The following is a 20,230-nucleotide window of genomic DNA, read 5'->3' on the forward strand; positions in this document are numbered from 1 at the left end:
CATCGCACGAAGCCTGACAGCAGGTGGCCCGTCAGTCAGTGAGGAGGAGAACACGCAGCATCATGGCACCACTTGGTCTGAAAGCCATTGTCGGAGAAAGTGAGTTTATTATATTTCTAAGTATATTTGTACTTTCATACTGACATGTTGACATGTAATCCATACTTGATTTGTTGTTAATTAGTTCGAAAGCATGTAAAGTAGGCCTAGTGAATGACGGGTTGTCCCTTCACAACAGATGAGGACTTGAGGAATAAGGCGGCTTGCATTATGTCTCTTTCTCTATGTTGCTGGTAATGAATGTCAATGAAGATGTGTTCAACTTTATGTTGGGTAGTGCATGCGCATGGACGCACAGACCATGCGGCTTGCCTCTCAAATGTAAGTCAAATGGATTGACACACAAATATTTTCGGTGGTGTTTTGGCAAACTGGAGTAAAGTTTACATGGCTTTGTGAGCCATTATTGATGTATACAGACGGTTATAGAGCACAGTCCTGGTTTGGTGTAAATCCGGCCTCACTAATCTTTGGCTGCGGATTAAGGGCTGTGACATCATTCAGAGCAGAGGAGAGGTTTCTGCTGCTCCCCCCATCACTATGCGGGGAGACATTACACACCATGGAGTCATTATGATGACGCAGAGCGACAGGTCTGTCTGGTCTCGGGACTAAAGATGTTTTTGGATGAAATGGCTTTAAATTACATGAGTATTTAAAGAAGGCTTACTCCAGGTTTCTCTCTGTTTTACACAGTTTCAGCCAGAGGTGGAAGAAGTGTTCAGATGTTGTTCTTAAAGGGGACCTATTATGCAAAATCCACCCTTTTCATGTCTCTACATCAACATGTGTCCCCTCTTCTTCATGTCTCTTACTACTCAACATGTGTCCCCTCTTCTTCAAGTCTCTTCTACATCAACATGTGTCCCCTCTTCTTCATGTCTCTTCCACATCAACATGTGTCCCCTCTTTCTTCATGTCTCTTCTACATCAACATGTCAATCTTCTTCATGTCTCTTCTACATCAACATGTGTCCCCTCTTCTTCATGTCTCTTCTACATCAACATGTGTCCCCTCTTCTTCATGTCTCTTCTACATCAACATGTGTCCCCTCTTCTTCATGTCTCTTCTACATCAACATGTGTCCCCTCTTCTTCATGTCTCTTCTACATCAACATGTGTTCCCCTCTTCTTCATGTCTCTTCTACATCAACATGTGTCCCCTCTTCTTCATGTCTCTTCTACATCAACATGTGTCCCCTCTTCTTCATGTCTCTTCTACATCAACATGTGTCCCTCTTCTTCATGTCTCTTCTACATCAACATGTGTTCCCCTCTTCTTCATGTCTCTTCTACATCAACATGTGTCCCCCTCTTCTTCATGTCTCTTCTACATCAACATGTGTCCCCTCTTCTTCATGTCTCTTCTACATCAACATGTGTCCCCTCTTCTTCATGTCTCTTCTTCATCAACCTGTGTCCCCTCTTCTTCATGTCTCTTCTTCATCAACATGTGTCCCCTCTTCTTCATGTCTCTTCTTCATCAACATGTGTCCCCTCTTCTTCATGTCTCTTCTACATCAACATGTGTCCCCTCTTCTTCATGTCTCTTCTTCATCAACATGTGTCCCCTCTTCTCATGTCCTCTTCTACATCAACTGTGTCCCCTCTTCTTCATGTCTCTTCTACATCAAACATGTGTCCCCTTCTTTCATGTCTCTCTAATCAACATGTTGTCCCCTCTTCTTCAGGTCTCTTCTTCTCATCAACATGTGTCCCCTCTTCTTCATGTCTCTTCTTCATCAACATGTGTCCCCTCTTCTTCATGTCTCTTCTACATCAACATGTGTCCCCTCTTCTTCATGTCTCTTCTACATCAACATGTGTCCCCTCTTCTTCATGTCTCTTCTACATCAACATGTGTCCCCTATCTTCATGTTATCTTCTTCATCAACATGTGTCCCCCTCTTCTTCATGTCTCTTCTACATCAACATGTGTCCCCTCTTCTTCATGTCTCTTCTACATCAACATGTGTCCCCTCTTCTTCATGTCTCTTCTACATCAACATGTGTCCCCTCTTCTTCATGTCTCTTCTACATCAACATGTGTCCCCTCTTCTTCATGTCTCTTCTACATCAACATGTGTCCCCTCTTCTCCATGTCTCTTCTACATCAACATGTGTCCCCTCTTCTTCATGTCTCTTCTACATCAACATGTGTCCCCTCTTCTTCATGTCTCTTCTACATCAACATGTGTCCCCTCTTCTTCATGTCTCTTCTACATCAACATGTGTCCCCTCTTCTTCATGTCTCTTCTACATCAACATGTGTCCCCTCTTCTTCATGTCTCTTCTACATCAACATGTGTTCCCTCTTCTTCATGTCTCTTCTACATCAACATGTGTCCCCTCTTCTTCATGTCTCTTCTACATCAACATGTGTCCCCTCTTCTTCATGTCTCTTCTTCATCAACATGTGTCCCCTCTGTGGAAAGAGACTCTGAAAGTTTCAGGAACAAAGATTTTCTCTCTTTTTGATCCATTTCTATAAAAACCTGTCTGAAAATGAGCTGATCAGATTTTGGCCACTTTATGATGTCATAACGATGTTTATGCCGTTAGCCAATCACCAACCAAGGTATCCCCCCCCCCTTATCACCTGAATCTCCTCCTAGAGCACCATTGAGCTCTTTGTAACCAAATGTCTCTCAGAGGGGCGTGGGGAGGGGCTCCTTATTTTCATCTAAAGTAACAGACAGAGAATCAGCACTTTGGAAACAGGGCTGAAACAGAGGGGATTATGGGTAATGCTGCAATGATCTGTTTGGTGTTTGGAGCCAAACACTTCAGAGACATGTTTGTATATATCTGAGGCCTATAATATATTGATGAAAAACAGTATAATAGGGGACCTTTAAGTCAAATGTATAATACCACAGTGTTACAGGTTACTCTGTTACAGGTAAAAGTCCTGAATTCACAATGTTACTTAAGTAAGACTACAAAAGTAACATAATATACCTAAGTATCAAATTACCATTATTAGAATAATGTACTGTATATTATATCATAATTAGCTATGCATGGATGTATTGATTATTTTTAATTTAGCCATTTTTAAATAATTACTTTTTGACTCAAGTACACTTACTTGAGTGCATTTTACTTTGTTTCTTTCCATCACTGGTTACAGCTCAAACACACACATGCAAACAGGATATACAAATTAGGCCAAAAATACACACATGCAAAAAAACATGTATTGATGGAGAGGTGAGGGTGAAGGGGCTTCCATAGCTTCGCACAATAGAGCAGTTGGGGGTCTGGTGCCTTGCTCAGGGACCAGGCCCGGCTCCAGGATGAAATTACTGAGGGGGCTGTTAAAAAATCAGAGGGGAAGATTTTTTTTCTCTCACAACAACGAAAAATACTGGCAATGTAATGAATTGACACACCAAGCTTTGTTCCTTCTCACTGCTCTACAATCTCTTTGCTTCTTTATTTGTATTCCCGATTGACCCCTCTCATTCTGTTCTGTTCCTCTGATCTTTAATAACAGATAGTACATTATCAGATGGCTGCACTTTGGTTAACAGACTAACATTGATTTCCTCCATTTATAAATTGGCTCTGTAATTATACCATAACCTTTTCTCCTCTATCCCTTAACTCGTCTTCCTATACAGATGTTACTTACTTACTATCTATCTAGAAAAATGTATCTGGTTGATTTTTTATTTCCAGGATTGAATGTTCAGACCAAGGCCTAAAACCTGGCATTTCATAAGAAAGTGACTAACTAAACCACATGTAATATTGGATAAAACACTACACCAAATGGACAGACACAGATTAAAAGTAAAGTCCCCTGGTTTGTCTCTTGAGTCAAACTGCCATGAGAAAAATCAAATCAATGTTCCAAAATCTGCCACTAGATGTCGCTCATTGTACCAATACGGTATATATTACAGATTACCACAACAGAGCTGTCCCTGGGGACAATACATCTAATCTAAACTAATGTAATATTCAATCCCATACTTGGCGATTGAGAACATACATTCGTAACTTACCTTGTTTAAAGTACTTTTGTTGTAATACTATGGATTTATCCAATATCTTGCGGGCAGGTACATTGAATTAGAAGAAGAAGAAGAAGTAGTAGAAGAAGAAGAAGAAGAAGAAGAAGAAGAAGTAGAGGTAGAAAAAGAAGTAGTAGAAGAAGTAATACGCTTATGCTACAAAAAGGCACAACACTGTTACTCTGTTTTTACTGACATGTAACATTTTATTTCACCTTGCTCTGTTTTTGAACGCACATTCAAAAACGGGAACATTTTCGGGAGTTTCAAACCGGGTACCGGCCACCAAAAACGGGGACTTTGCCTGGAAAACGGGGACGTTTTGGTCACCCATCCGACTGTGTTTACAGCTAAGCACACACGCTAACATTAAGACTACAAGCTCACTTGGGGTTGAGGCTTGTTTACACGTTGCTTGACCCACACATCTGATCTAAACATAGTAACGTGTGTTGGGGAAAATAATTATTTAAAGTTATTTAATAATCGTGACTAGGGATGTCCCGATCACCTTTTTTTGCTCCCGATCCGATTCCGATCATTTGATTTTGACAATCTGCAGATACCGATTTTTCCCGATGCGATCTTTATGCAATGAGAAAAAAAAGGTAACAGATAACGGCTGGTCATCCAACGCGATGAATTCAGCTATCTTGGCTGTTGTTTTTTTGGCCTTTTCACTGTTCTGGGGCAGTTTCTCTTTCCTTTTAAAAGTCTCTGAAAGTGTTGGTTGTGTCAGTGCCGTTCCCTGAGTGGCCGCTGTGTACTCGTCGTGTTGTTGGTGTTTGTTTCTCAGGTGGCGTGTTAGATTGGTCGTGTTGAACGTAGCTCTGTTCTTTCCACCAAGCGGAACCTCCGCCTTGCAAACATTGCATCTGGCTGTTACACTGCCTTCGCTTTCAATGTTATAATACTTCCAAACTCCTGACATTTTCTCTGTCCCGACTCCCGAGTCACCAGCTGAACGTAGCCTCTCGTTAGCTTACTGCTACTATTGGACACTGCGCCCACTCTGTTGCCAGATTTGAGAGAAATAAGCAACCAGGTCTATGAAAACAAGCCCAAAAGAAGCACCACATACATGATGTTGTGTCATTTTAAACCAAAACTAAGGCCTCAGGATGACTTGAAGACGTGAACATGGTCATTTTAGTTTTGTAACATTAAATTAAAAAAAAAAAAATTATAAAAAAAAAATATATATATTCCCGATCCCCGATTTTTATCTCCCGATTCCGATCTTTTGAAAATCACGTGATCGGCTCCGATCCCCGATCACGTGATCGGATCGGGACATCTCTAATCGTGACATTTATTGTACTTTTTGATGGATGAATGATGCTGAAGGTGAGGGGGCAAATAAGACAACTGAGGGGGCAATGCCCCCTTTTGCCCCCTCGTGGCGCCGGGCCCGTCAGGGACCCCTAGGCAGTACCAGGAGGTGAACTGTCACTTCACCAGGTACCAGTCAAAGTCAACTTAATTGTCAATCTTTCAGTTTGTGTGTACAGACAGAGAGATCGAAGCACCGTTTCCCACAATCCTGAATACAAAAACAACTATATATAAAAATATGTATGCAAATATGTATAAACCTATATATACACAATCAAAGACACATGTATACATATGCACACATTAAGACCTAAATAAAAGCACAACAATCAATATATACAAAAATAACAGTCACACAGTAACATTAGTGCAAGACTGTTCATAGCAGCGTAAAAAGTGTCTGGTGCTGGATTTGAGTGTCTGTGTGTGCAGGGTGTTAAAGTACAGTGGGGGCAAGGGGGAGGGAGGGAGGGAGGGAGAGAGGGAGGGAGGCGAGAGAGTTCAGCCTCCTGACAGCCTGGTGGAAAAAACAGTTTTTTTAGTCGGGTGGTGCTCGACCTCAGGATGCGGAACCTTCTCCCTGAAGGCAGGAGGGTGAAGAGGCAGGTGGAGGGATGGGTGGGGTCACCCACAATGCTGAGTGCATTGTGAGGCGGGTGTTGTAGAGGTCCAGGAGTGATGGGAGTGAGGCACCGATGATCCTCTCTTCCTCACTATGCGCTGCAGGGTCTTGCGGTTGGATGCTGTGCAGCTTCCGAACCACAGCGTGATGCAGCTGCTGAGGATGCTCTCGATGGCGCCTCGGTAGAAGGAAAGCATGATGGGGGGGGTACTTGGTGATGTGCACCCCCAGGAATTTGGTGCCCTGCTCTACAGCAGCACCGCCGATGGTCAGTGGGTGGGGGTGTTGGGTGTAGGTTCTCCTGAAGTTGACAACAATCCCTTCTGTTTTCTCCACATTGAGAAAGAGATTGTTATCTTTGCACCACCTAGCCAACTGGTTCACCTCCTTCCTGTAGTGGGTCTCATCGTTGTTGCTGATGAGACCCACCACGGTTGTGTCATCCGCAAACTTGATGAAGTGGTTGGAGCTGTGGGTGGGTGTGCAGTTGTGGGTCAGCAGGGTGAAGAGCAGGGGACTGAGCACACATCCTTGGGGGGCCCCCGTACTCAGTGTGATGGTGCCTGATGTGTTGTTGCCGACCCGTACAGATTGGGGTTTGGCAGTGAGGAAGTCCAGCAGCCAGTTGCAGAGAAAGGGGCTGAGGCCCAGGTTTGTTGGTTTACAAACCATCTGCTGTCCACACAACATATATATTATTTTGGTCTCCAGGGATTTCGAACCATTGAGCATCTGCAGACACTCTAGTTACCAAACTGAGCCCTCACTGAGCTACTGAGTATTTTACTTTATAATACAGCCTGCAATGTCTGTGACATTCCCTGACATTTACCATGTATTTCAATTTCCATTATGGTGTTGTATAAATCAAGACATACAATCAAAAAACGAACCAGTTGCTAACGTACAGTGGAACAAAGGAGCAGGCTAGCAATTAGGACATTTACAGAATTATTTAGGCCATAAGTATTTTTGTAAGTAACCTACTGGTTATCTTTTGGGTAGTTTAGAGGAAAGGAAAAACTATTGATACTCAAAGTGTTTTTGAGTTACTGCAGCGACTAACCCCATGAGCTATCACCACTCTTCAGCTCACTGAGCACTCTGAAGCGTCTTCCTGCTCAGAGCCTCGGTGTGGTTTCCAGGGATGAGAGAGAAGTCTCTGGCTCTGGTTGGTTGAGAGGCAGTCCAGGTACCAGGATGTCATCGAACAATCACAAGTGAGTTTCTTGTGATGTGTCCTCTTTAAAGTTTATGGACACACCAATATTGGAAGACAGACATCCCAACCTGTGAGTTAGGACCGTCCGAGGCACACATCATCTTGAGATCCATTTGGGATTGTTTTCTGAGAGACATTACATAAGGTTTATGAATACTAACTTGTTTCACCCCTCTGAATCTCCCTATGATTACATCTGTTGAAATGAATTAGTTATTTTCAAAATGTCTAAATCAAACTTTGCATCTGGATTGGGATCATTCTGCACATCAGCAGCCGCCTGTTGTTGTGTGTCCCGCCGTAAAGCTTCAGGTCAGGTGGCGTCCCATTCTTTCCCACACACTTCCTCCTAATCCTGTTTACCAGCTGCTTCACCTGGCCTCTCCCTCCTTGTCTCCAGCCTCCCTCCAACACAAACATCTGATGCACCCCAATGGAAATATTTGTTGGTAAATCGAATCATTCGTCCTTTAGGGGAGACACCCCAGGTGAAAAGTATAAGTAATCTAGATGTGCAAATGACGCCTTTTCTAATACTAACCTTTATTGAATTTATACGAAAAACTGAGAAATAAACACCTACATGTGTATTTTAGGTACACGTGTAGATGTATTCTTACTTGTTCTTACTACTACAACATGTTATGTAAGCAATATAGCCCAAACTCTCAACCATGAGAAGGGTAAGATACATTCTGCTCCATCTGTCATTATGTCTTTCACAAGTACCGTCCTCAGCCCCACAGTGAGCTCACTTTCATCATGTGATCCAAATGTGTGGCCACCTGAGTGTCTCTCTGTGGAACCAGGACATGTTGACGGGGGAGGATATTTTGGAGGAGGAGTGCAGTGTAATAATCTGTGTGTGTGTGTGTGTGTGTGTGTGTCCGCTGACACAGAAACAGGAATAGCTGGGTGGGAGGCAGTAAGAGGATTGTAAGGATTGGCAGATTAGAGCAGTGATTGCCGCGTCCCTTCATGTCAGTCTGACAGAGGACAGATGCTCTCCCCCACACACAGTTATTAGAGCACCAGTGGAGGAAATCATAATACATGTTGTAGGAGCCATTTTATGGGTGTTGTTGGTGTCTCAGTTTATTTAATTGATATGTATAGTGCAATATTATTTGGAACACTTGGTGGCGGGGTTTAGCTGCACCAGGTGTATAAAAGGGGTCATAGGTGACAGGAGAGGACGAGGACACAGGAGGAAGAGCATTCCGATTCTACCACAGCCCAGACAGCCTCGGCAGATGCTCATACCACAACTATTGACACAGTGTACTTAAACCTTGGTATGTAAAGCAATAAAACATCATAGAACTTCTTCTGTTTGTGTCTGCGTCAGGATCACTCTAAACCCTCCTGTGAAGTAATGGCAAAGGATATAGGACATTGGAACAGTTACAATTGCCATTACACATGTGTAACATAGACCAGTGGTTCTCAAACCTTTTTCAATAATGTACTCCCTTTGAAGAGAAAATTCTGCCTAGTACAGTACGGCGCTGCACCATCAGTGTCTGAGTTATTAAAAGATTAACCTTGTAACTGAGAAACACTTAATTGCTACTTTACCAGCAAACTGTACAGATATTTCTGAGATGTGCTTTTTAAAATGTGGTATTACTGTTAATACTAAGCTAAACACCAGCTGCCTTTGCAGTGTGCCGTCATAAAGTGTAACCTTTGACAGCAAGCTTCTCTTTTATAAGGGAGACCGCAGCATAAGAAGATACAGACAACAACAACAACCAAAGAACAAAGAAGAATTGATATACATGAGCACAGTGACATACCAACTGATCGGTTTGCCCTCATAACAGTTCTGAGATCAGGCAGAGACCAACTTCACTGAGTTCCAAGTCTCTCTGCAGGCTAGTGAGGGGAGCAGAGTGTTATTCCTAGTCCTGCAGCCATCAGATCTGGGCAGAACGAGGCAGGTTGACACATGTCATATCTGCAGCAGGAAATCTGATAGAACCAAAAATAAATCAACATGTTGACATTTCTCCTGGACATAACTACTGAAGATTCTTAAGAGTGAATTCAAGTCAGTCTCCATAGTTATACTTCGCTTTATCAAAGCCAGCTCACCACAAGACTGATATCCAATTAGAATGCTTACTCAATCCCGGGTCCAATTAAACTGAGAGTTGAATGGTTGTGTTATGTGCAGTCCAGGTTTTTTTGTTGATGTCTTGACTATAATGACCTTTTCCTTCTTTACAGAGATAATGAATGATGTCATCAAAAAGGCACGAGAAAAAGGAAAATGGAAGGTAACGCTCCTGTTACAGTGATTACATATGGCGTCATTCCCCTATGATCTTGACACTGGATAATAAGATGTAAAAGAGAATGATGATTAAGCCCCCTGCTGTGTCACCGTGCTGCAGGTGCTGGTGGTGGACAGACTGAGTATGAGGATGATTTCCTCGTGCTGTAAGATGACAGACATCATGTCCGAGGGAATCACAAGTAAGTTCCAGCTGGTCCCTCACCTCACTACAGCTGCGGCTTTGAAATAACTTTATGCGGGATATATGAATTCAGTTCAGCTGGAAGGGTCTGTTTAAACCCACTATAAGGTGGATGATTCATTTCTAGATTGTGTAATTTAAGTATTTATGGATGGAGGAACTGTGTTGAATTGCTCACATTGGCTTTCCAAACACCTTTCATGTGTTTTATTAAAGGTCCCATGTCATGGCCATTTCCACTGATCATAATTCCATTGTTGAGGTCTACTAGAATAGATTTATATTGTGCAATTTTCCAAACTCACATTGGTTTCTCAAACAGCATCTCTGTAAACTACGTGTATTCACTGAATTTCACTCTCTGCCTTTAACGGCTCGTTGTAGCTCCAATAGCTCCAGCCCCCACCCTCCCTGTGAGCACAGTGTGCTCTGATTGGTCGGGACGTTGTGAATCGTGCTGAGCTCCGTGGAGGTGTTGTTTCCTTGTTTAGCGATACACAGCCAAACTCATCCTGAGCACACACAAAGTCACAGCCTAAGTAAAAACAATAAGTGTGGCTTGATATTGAGTAAGAAAAAGGTTGATAAACGCTGTGAGAATGGGTCTGCAGAGAGAATGGGTCTGCAGAGAGAATGGGTTCTGCAGAGAGAATGGGTCCTGCAGAGAGAATGGGTCTGCAGAGAGAATGGGTCTGCAGAGAGAATGGGTCTGTAGAGAGAATGGGTCTGCAGAGAGAATGGGTCTGTAGAGAGAATGGGTCTGCAGAGAGAATGGGTCTGGAGAGAGAATGGGTCTGCAGAGAGAATGGGTCTGGAGAGAGAATGGGTCTGCAGAGAGAATGGGTCTGGAGAGAGAATGGGTCTGCAGAGAGAATGGGTCTGCAGAGAGAACGGGTCTGGAGAGAGAATGGGTCTGCAGAGAGAACGGGTCTGGAGAGAGAATGGGTCTGGAGAGAGAATGGGTCTGCAGAGAGAATGGGTCTGCAGAGAGAACGGGTCTGGAGAGAGAATGGGTCTGCAGAGAGAACGGGTCTGGAGAGAGAATGGGTCTGCAGAGAGAATGGGTCTGGAGAGAGAATGGGTCTGCAGAGAGAATGGGTCTGCAGAGAGAATGGGTCTGCAGAGAGAATGGGTCTGCAGAGAGAATTTCACCGCGATCCCAACTGTCTGTTATCAGCCTGCAGCCAGGGAGGAGAGATCAGCAGAGCTGCATGCACTGAGTGTGTGAGTGAGGAAGTTCGTGGATTGGTCAATTTGGACCAATCAGCCTGGTCATAGCTCTGGGCGTGGCTACTGGGTGTTCAGACGTCACAATGTCCAGGAAGAAAATGAGAAATCTCCAACGAGGCGTTTTGGGGAGGTATTTTCTGTGTTAGAGTTTTACTCCCTACAGGGTGTACTTTGAGGGTTTTGACTCTGCACACCGTTTACATGCATAGAAACCTCCATAACACACAAGGGGACGGGTAATAACCGGAAAAGCATGACATGGGACCTTTAAGCGTTGATATAAAGGAATCGCCTGCTTTAATCGCAGAGGGTGAGATTGATATCTCATCTCATGTGCATTTAGGAAACTACAGAGCTAGCTCGTCAGGATGTTGTTAGCATTGCTTAGCTCAAAGACAACACACAACCTGTCTGAGTGTGCAGAAACACACCCACCAATAATGGTAAGGTTTAATGGTTATAATGTTTTGGATGAAATGACTATCACAATGTCACAATTCTGATTAGTAATATGTGAGGTGTTCCCACAATGAGTGCAAGTATTAAGCCTATGCCCTTTTTATTATGCGCGCACTAAAAGTTTATCTCAACAATCTTAGTTATTATATATGTTTTGCAAACCAAAATGACTTGTAGGTTGACAACATAAATATGTGTCCTGATTTGCATGTGTTATAATGTCACGTATTAAAATGTCTATCAGAAATAAGAGTCCCATGCAGCCACAGCGATGAGTTCATGTACACTAAGCTCTTGGTGCTGTCCATCACTCACATGACATGGATGATGTTACATTTTAAGATCTTGTAATAATTGGTAAATGTTTGCTGTAATTCAACAGCACTTCTGTTCCTTTGAGCAGGAACAGAAGTTCCTGCCTGCAGGGTCGTTTATTTTAAGTCCTTGTTTGAAGGCATAGTTCCGTAGCGCTGATGATGAATATTGATTATTGTTTTCCCCTGCTCTCCAGTTGTAGAAGATATAGGCAAGCGGCGTGAGCCTCTCCCCAGCATGGAGGCCATCTACCTGATCACCCCCTCAGACGAGGTACCGGTCACAGCCCTTCACCCTGGCTCTTCATGAGTTAACCGTACAAATGATTTCAGCATCTCGTTCATCCTTCAGTATTTTGTTATTGTGTCAAGCAACTGACAACAGAATAGTTCAAAATGAAGTTCCAGTGGGTCTTATGGTTAGTGTGGTTTATGAAGATTTACATTTTTGTTCTTTTAAAACTCATGCAATGATAAAGTCAGACAAGATGTAAGGTTTTTGAAAAACTAATACATATCTGCATACACCGTAGAATACCGTTTTTAGAACCAACATAGATCTTAGCCAGGCAGTCCAATCACTACTATAAAGCGGAACACGCATAACATATATAAACACAAACATATTGATTGATTGATGTAGTGAATAAAAGCTGTTTAACATTGATCTCGATATTTCTAGTTCATGTTCATAGAGTCATGCTTTGTGTATCGGATATCATCAGTGTCAACTAGCTCTGCTCTGATTGGTTGAATTTAAGAGTAATATATACTGTATCCTATAAATATATATACAATATGTATATACAAATATATTGCTAGTTCTGCTTGAAGATAAAGTAAGAAGCACACTGGGCTATTTCATTTCACTATCTTTTGAACAGAATGAATAACAGTTCTAGACTAAAGCCCTGTTCTGCTGTGTCAGTCTGTCGAGGGTCTGATCGATGACTTCAGAGACCCCCAGTCTCCAAGGTACCGAGGGGCTCACGTCTTCTTCACCGACAGTGAGTACATCCATTCCTCACCAACAACACACACATAGAGATATATTTGATGTAGTCAAGTTGACTCCTTGAACATTTATATTTTCTTTGTTGAAATACCCTAATCCAGTGTCATGTCAGAAGTGGTTTATGGCTGATCCAATCTTAAAGTAGAGACCGTCCAATAGCCCCGCCCCCCCCCAAGCTTGGTACATGCCCATCTTACAACTCAACCTTTGTTTTGATGCTAACCACACATCCATACAGTTTCATGATAGCATGTTGCAGGGTGAGGCCATTGTGGCGGTTACATATTCTATGCACAGACACACATGCAGACAACAACTTGTTTCTATAGGTAGAATACTTAATCATCATGATATTCTTGGCAGTTATGTCCCTTTCTATGTCGACTACTTATCACAGTTTGACCGTGTGGCTGCACGTCATTGGATGAGACGTCTTCACAAGTCTACAATATTGCACGCTATCTGAAAATGCCCTTTGGAAAACCTTCCTTAATCCAACATACTACAAAAGATTTCTCAAAACATCAGATCTCTTCAGAAGGGCCAGTCACAACTTATGTGAACTAACACAGGATTCTGCCCACCATAATCACTACCAGTTAGCAGGCAGCCTTGGTGAGAAAGAAATGCATTAAGTAGGGATGCACCGATAACGATACCAGTATTGATCCAATACTGTGCTCATGTACTTGTAATCGCAAATCTACTCTGATCCAACCGCACTCGACACCGCTTTACAGCAACGTGACGTTAACCTCTCCTCAGTTTAGCAGGTAGCCGGAGGAGGAGCAATGTCTGCAGTTTGGAAATATTTTAGGATAAGCGATGATGACAAAAGTAGAGCAGTCTACAAACTAAAGGGATTAATGTGCAGTGAGGCGTCATTACCAAGAAAGAACACCCAACTCATTATCCCGCTTAATACATGGTCACATACTAAAGAAACTAACCACTTTACTATTTTATTGACTAATTAATTTAACAGCACTGATCGATGTTCACAGTTCCTGTTCCACTAACAAGTCCTTAATCAATGCCAAAGCCCATACCGTGTTCCTGTGAGTGTTTTCTTCCTGTCTACCTTCTTTAGCCCTTTTTTAATTTTCCCCTCCTTGACTCCTCTCCTCGACTCCTATCCTCGCCGCATCAGAGCCGGTGACACCAGCAAACTCAATAAACTGATTGAGAAGGCTAGCTCGGTCATTGGCGTCAAACTGGACACTTTTGTGGCTGTGGTGGAGAGGAGGACACTGAACAGGCTGTTGTCCATCATGGATAACCCCACCCCCCTCTCCACCTGCACATACAGATAACCCCACCCCCCCTCTCCACCTGCAGCTGGACAGACAGATAACCTATGAAAGGCCGTGTAGGCCAAAATTCAAACTCACCTCGCACACACACTACTGAAAACATCTGGCCTTGCACAAACACTACTGAAAATTAAGCTCACACACACTATTGAAATACTTGTATTTGAGAAGACTTCTAGACAAACATGAATAACTGCCGCCAAAACTGAAAACGTGACGTGGATCATAAATATATCAGCAATTAAACAACATCTTACATTTCTTTTCACACAATACGTCTCCTTGCAGTATCAACACTAATTCGGCTGACTTTTATATTTGATCCAATTGGTAGATAGGCTGTATTTACACCATAACGGTGCACAGCTGATAGAAAGGGACACCTAGTGGTTAAAGCATGTTATTGAATTTCATTATTTTTATTATTAGATATTAATAGGATCCCTATAAAGTATATTCAGTACTCGTTATTCTCTACTAATAGTTCATTAAAGACTGTATATAATGACTATTTTGCACATCCCTTTCAAGATTTCAAGATTTTCTAAGGTTTATTGACATATCATATTCACAAACGGTGTAGTTATGCAATGAATGAAAAACTTGGGTCACAGGTTCCTCAATAGTGCATTACAAGACATCTATCAATATGTGTGTATACCTCCAGCAATGTTAACTATGTTGAAGCACTTATTTTAACTGATATTATACATATGTATTATACTCTTATAAGATGTATGTAGATAGTATAAGAAATGTGCAGAATACGACAGTTTAATGGTGGAGGTATACACACATATTGATAGATGTCTTGTAATTCACTGTTGAGGAACCTGCGACCCAAGTTTTTCATCTCCGGCCTTGTCAGGTATTGAACAATCAATAAATAAAGAACACAGAATTATTAAATATAAAACACAGAATTTGTGTGATTATACTAAATGATTTACAAATAAACACCACTGCATATTTACAACTGTTACACATGCTGATGTAACGCAAATGTTTCCAACTCGGGATCAGTAAAGTATATCTTATCTTAAGATGATCGATGGCTACTGCCATATTTGCAAAATGTGCCTCTGAACCTTGACAAGTGCATGTTTCAGGCTTATCAATTAACAACAGGAGGGGTCACAAACATAAGACCAGCTGTTATATAAAGCTCTTCTGACCTTAGCTGGCATGTGTGTATATATATTAATGCTGCCCATTATGGGCACAAGCAATTTTCACCCATTTATTAATTATATGTTTTAAATTTGAGTGTTTCCTATCCCCTAAACCTCCAGGGATGTACACAGTTTAATACTGGCAACTTCTTATTATGGGAAATACGAAAACGTCTTTTAAAACTACAACTCCCAGTAGAGACGTGCCATAGATAGAGAACATGTTGCGAAACACAATAGCCAGCATGTGTAGTTCTGGGGACGGGGTGGGGGAGGGGGCGACGGGGTGGACCCGTTCAAATCCAGTTTTGGACAGTCTGCCGTGGTTCCATCCCATTTCAAGTGCTGTTCGACGCTCGGCGTAACCCTCGGCGCACACTCAAACATCCAATCACAGAGCTTGAGGACTATCACAGGGTTTGTCAAGCGAACCGGAGAGAATACTTACTTCCCAGTGTAATATTCTCTAAAGCAAATGAGCTGCTCCGACCCTCGGTCCTGACGGACTCCAACTTGTGTTTATTAATCAAACAAATAAATAAAGACAAGGATAATTACGTGTTATTGTTGAGTAAATGGAGAATTGCACAGGGGAAAATAACGTATCTATGCCACAATTTTAGATGCGGATTTTGTTAAACTAATACGTTTGCGCTGTGGACCAACACCATCAATTGACGGGGAAGGGGGTAGCAATAGAGATAACACCATTAAACAGTTGTTATGTTCATATAATAGTGATTTCAATGCCACCCCAAAATGATCACTGGTTCCATCCTGGCCACCCCACTGAAAATGTCCTGGCTCCGCCACTGATGAAACACTGGCTTGCTTGTATCAAATCAATACATCCCATACATCATTGGAACGGGAAGAATCTCAGCTAAAACACTAACTAAATCATTTCCATCGGCCCTGTGTGCGAGAATTCACGAGTCCAAGTCTGAGTCGCGTCAATCAGTGCGCGAGTCCGAGTCGAGTCACGAGTCCCGAAAAAAATCGGCAGTCGAGTACTCCATCTCTGGACGACAGGACGCTCATCGACGGCCAGACATCTATCGACGGCCGAAATCGGCTTGGTGTGTCCGGGCCTCACTTAAACACTTCTACTTAACATGTTCTTATCAAGCTCCATGTCCCACTTTGAACAGCAGGCCTAAACCACTGCCTGTGAGCCCAAATGAAAAGAACTAACATTTGGCATCATAAGGTTTTTTCAAGTGAACAGAAGACCTTAAAAATATTTGTACAAGTTGTGTGGTACTCAAACTTACTTTTATATGTGAACAACTGCATTTCATCTATCAATAAACTGTATATATTTTAATTTAATAAAGTTGAAATATTCATGATTGATTCATTGATATAACATTTTCCAACTTCTTATTATCTCAGTAAGTCAGTGTGTTTCTCTGCCTTGCTCTCCAGCGATCCCAGACTCTCTGTTTGGACTGCTGACCAAATCCCGCGCCTCCAAAGCCATGAAGGCGTTGACTGAGATCCACGTGGCCTTTCTGCCCTACGAGTCTCAGGTACACATCGTCTACACTTTTGGATTAGGCTACATATGTTCATCTGATTAATCATCATGTTTGATTATAGCCATTTAAAAAATATGTGAAATTGTAAGTGTAGCTTGACAACTTTGCATAAAAGACTAGATTGAAATATAAAGGTGCGGACAGATTTACAATAGGGGGGGGGGGCAGTACTGACGAGGATCAGAGCAGCAGCTTTAGTTTCAATTATCTGTCGTCCTGTACTTTTAATCCGGAGAGGGAGGCCCTGCCCTCATTGGATGACAGAACCATTGCTCATACTCTGCAGCCAATGGGAGCTCAGATAAGATGTGTGACAAGAGATAGCACAGAGATTGCTGTCATGTAATGCAGTCAGCAGCAGATGGGTGCAAACCATAGGTGCAAACATGTATTTGAGTGAGTTTGTGAGTGTCTCATTGTGTCAGCGTGTGAATGCCAGTTTGAAGGATAAACGTCTCTGGTGGTCAATATTTATACTTAATATTTTTAGCTTAACCAATTTCAAGCCCAAATATTATTATTTTTAAATACGATCTTTCTATCATAGCGGACATTTTTTAACACTCCATTAAGATCCTTATAAATCACAAAAACTCTTGATTAAATAAGTTTATAAAATAGACAATCCTTGCTTAGTTTTATTTGTTATCTTTTATTTTATTGAGTGATCAAAAAAGGCTAGGCGGTATGACAAAAAACTAATAACATCCAGTTATTCCCTAGTTTAATCAGCGAAGGGCCCTGAGTTCGTTAACTCAATACATCTAAACTTAAACACATTAGTTTAAATACCTATTAATATAAATCACCAAATATCACACTGGAATCAGTTTTAGAAATAGAGATCTCAATTATTTTACTGTATACTTGTGAACAAACAACAGGAAATACACAGTCAGAATGTACCTTCAATAATGTCTGATTAATAATCCCTTTAACTGGAAATTATTAATCATATCAAAATATTATAAGCAGGGCTGCACATAACTGGTGCGCAGGTGCGCATGCGCCAAAAAAAGAGCACCGGGTCATTTGAAACAAAGCGCATTTGCGTACCAACATTGAGAGAGAGAGAAGGGAGAAGAGAAAAGAGAAAATAGAGGAGAGATGAGAGAGAGAGAAGAGAGAGAGAGAGACATTTATTTGCGAGTTGCATACATGTATGAACCATGATATGAACTCAGGGTCGGCCCGTATGTTCGCTGGCTAGATGTTCGCCTAGGGCGCCAGATCTGTGGAGGCGCTGCGCTGGCAGTTCTGGGAGGGAAAAAAACATTTTGACCGTTGGCGCTCATCCTAATTGTTGGCCTTGATGTAACAATATTCATAATTAAGTAAATGTAACACCCTTTTCACCCCGGTTACACGTTTCATTTGCCCTGTACGATGGGCGCTGTAAGTGATGAAAATGGGGGATGTTGGCTTATCTGGCGCCCGCAGCTCACAGCCAAAATGCGAGTGAGCGAGGGAGGGTGCACCGGTACCAGGCCAGCGCTGTTGTTATTAGAATCTGGTGCCGTGCTAGCTGCTCTAACGGATATAAGAAGAAGATGTTTCTACAATAATGTGGAGGGAGAGTCCTCTCCAGCCAGACTGATAACTACAGCTCAATGAGGTAAAGTCTAAGTTCAAACGGTTTGGTCGCAATTTATGTAAACACATATTTCCAAGGCACTCCTTTGTAATTATTGGGATAAACAGGTTTGAAATCATTCCAATGTATACTATAGGACAGTAACCAAAAATATCCTTTAAAACTGGAAAGATAAAAAAAAATGCATAAATAAATAAATGTTAAGGTAAAATAAGATATGAATGAACAACACAAATAAAATAAGTTACATTCATTTGTTATTGGCTATGGTAGGTTATTGGTTATGTTCACATACTTATTTGATTACATCCACTTGTCTAAGATGACAACAGAGACTTTCGACCCAAACCCAGCTGTTGACTTGTGGATGCAAGCATCTAATCACAGACTCAACCAGAGAGAAAGAAGTAGGTCTACATCATCAGCTACCATGTCTGACAGAGAGGAAGACAGTGAGGAGAACAGTCAGGAGGGTAGTGATGACAGCTTGTAGGATTACTGCTCGTGCTAATGTTGTCTTGTGTTCACCTCTGCATGTGTGTTCTGTGTTCACCTCTGCATGTGTGTTCAGTGCCGTGTGTCTGGTAAATAAAGTCAAGACCCCCTCAAAAGTTACGGTTTATTTCATTTTAAGGATGAGCACCAAGCAACATCTCCAGGTGCTCCTTTGAGAACCAGGGCAAAAAAGTTATGTGCACCCCTGATTATAAGGTCACCTTTGAATACAATTTCACACTTAACTCAGTGGGCCCACACTCACTCAGCACACACACACACAAGCCGGCAAATGAAATGAAATAAAACCCCTCACGTTGCAGGCCTGATGTGATGCTTGAGAGCGTTGAAAGTCAAAACTATTTGTCTTCTTCACTCAAATGAGCAATAAAACCAGAGCGATACCTTACATCTTCAACTCCAAACTGCAGCTGTACCGATCCCTCAGTCTCAGATGGTGATCAATGGTGGCGGGAAGGTGTCCAGCGACGGCGTGCTCTCTCGTATTGTCCAAAACTCCTCACTGTCACCAATTTGCAGCAAAACTGATAAAGATCTTCAGGGTTTTCATGCCAAAAAAACCCAAACTGAAGCCAATAAGGTCAGCTGAGTTAGCTATAACGTGGCTAAGAGTCCATTCACTGTATTAATGAATGCAAACACTCAGTTGCTAACAAGCTAATACACACACGTGGATAACTGGGACAAATTTGGAGTAGAAAGGTAATCAGTTCCTTGCAGACAGCATGTAGAAAATAATCCATATGAAGACTGTCAAGTTGATAATCTTGAGATACTAACTACATACTTATTTGCTATAAACTGTCAACTTTTATTCACTCTCTGTGCTGCGACTTTGTCAGTCAAGCCACCACTCTGACACACACTCTCCTGTATGACTTTTACTCACACGGTGAAGAAGTCCATTTCTCATGACCAACTTTCCGACTTCTTTTTTTATTAGCATCATCTCTGGGTTAGACTGGATATCATCCGGCTATTTGCCACACTTCATGGCACTGATTGTAGCTCCTATCACATGATCTCGACCTTGAGCTGCCATCAACTCCTGCCGGGACATTTGTCCTAGTGTGTTAAGCTGTAGGTGAGTAGGAAAGGCATATATATCAGGTATACAGTCAGGTGGAGCTCCAAGCTGTCCCACGTACCTAGGAGAGTCTCCAGCGGAGTCCAGGATACCGATTCGCTGGCATATGGACTTAACTCCAGCTTGAGAGATTTTTTGCCACTCAGTCTCTCCTTCTCTTGGTTCCATTCTTGATAACAGATCAGCGTCAATGTTGTTCCTGCCAGGTCTGTAGATAATGTCAAAATCATACACTGACAAATCC

At 42.1% G+C, this 20,230-nt stretch overlaps 1 protein-coding gene across 1 annotated transcript in view; it reads left to right on the forward strand.

Annotated features, from left to right (window-relative positions):
* The window catches only part of stxbp1b (syntaxin binding protein 1b), a 42,053-nt gene continuing 21,823 nt past the window's right edge, over positions 1-20,230 (forward strand). The window contains exons 1-6 of the mRNA XM_034208382.1: positions 1-99; positions 9,495-9,544; positions 9,662-9,743; positions 11,946-12,022; positions 12,677-12,755; positions 16,677-16,780. Of these exons, the coding sequence (XP_034064273.1) occupies positions 63-99; positions 9,495-9,544; positions 9,662-9,743; positions 11,946-12,022; positions 12,677-12,755; positions 16,677-16,780 (429 nt within the window). The 5' untranslated portion in view covers positions 1-62. The remainder of the gene's footprint in view (positions 100-9,494; positions 9,545-9,661; positions 9,744-11,945; positions 12,023-12,676; positions 12,756-16,676; positions 16,781-20,230) is intronic.

This window comes from Gymnodraco acuticeps, unplaced genomic scaffold (genome assembly GCF_902827175.1).
Source record: "Gymnodraco acuticeps unplaced genomic scaffold, fGymAcu1.1, whole genome shotgun sequence".
In the NCBI taxonomy this organism is placed as follows: Eukaryota; Metazoa; Chordata; class Actinopteri; order Perciformes; family Bathydraconidae; genus Gymnodraco; species Gymnodraco acuticeps.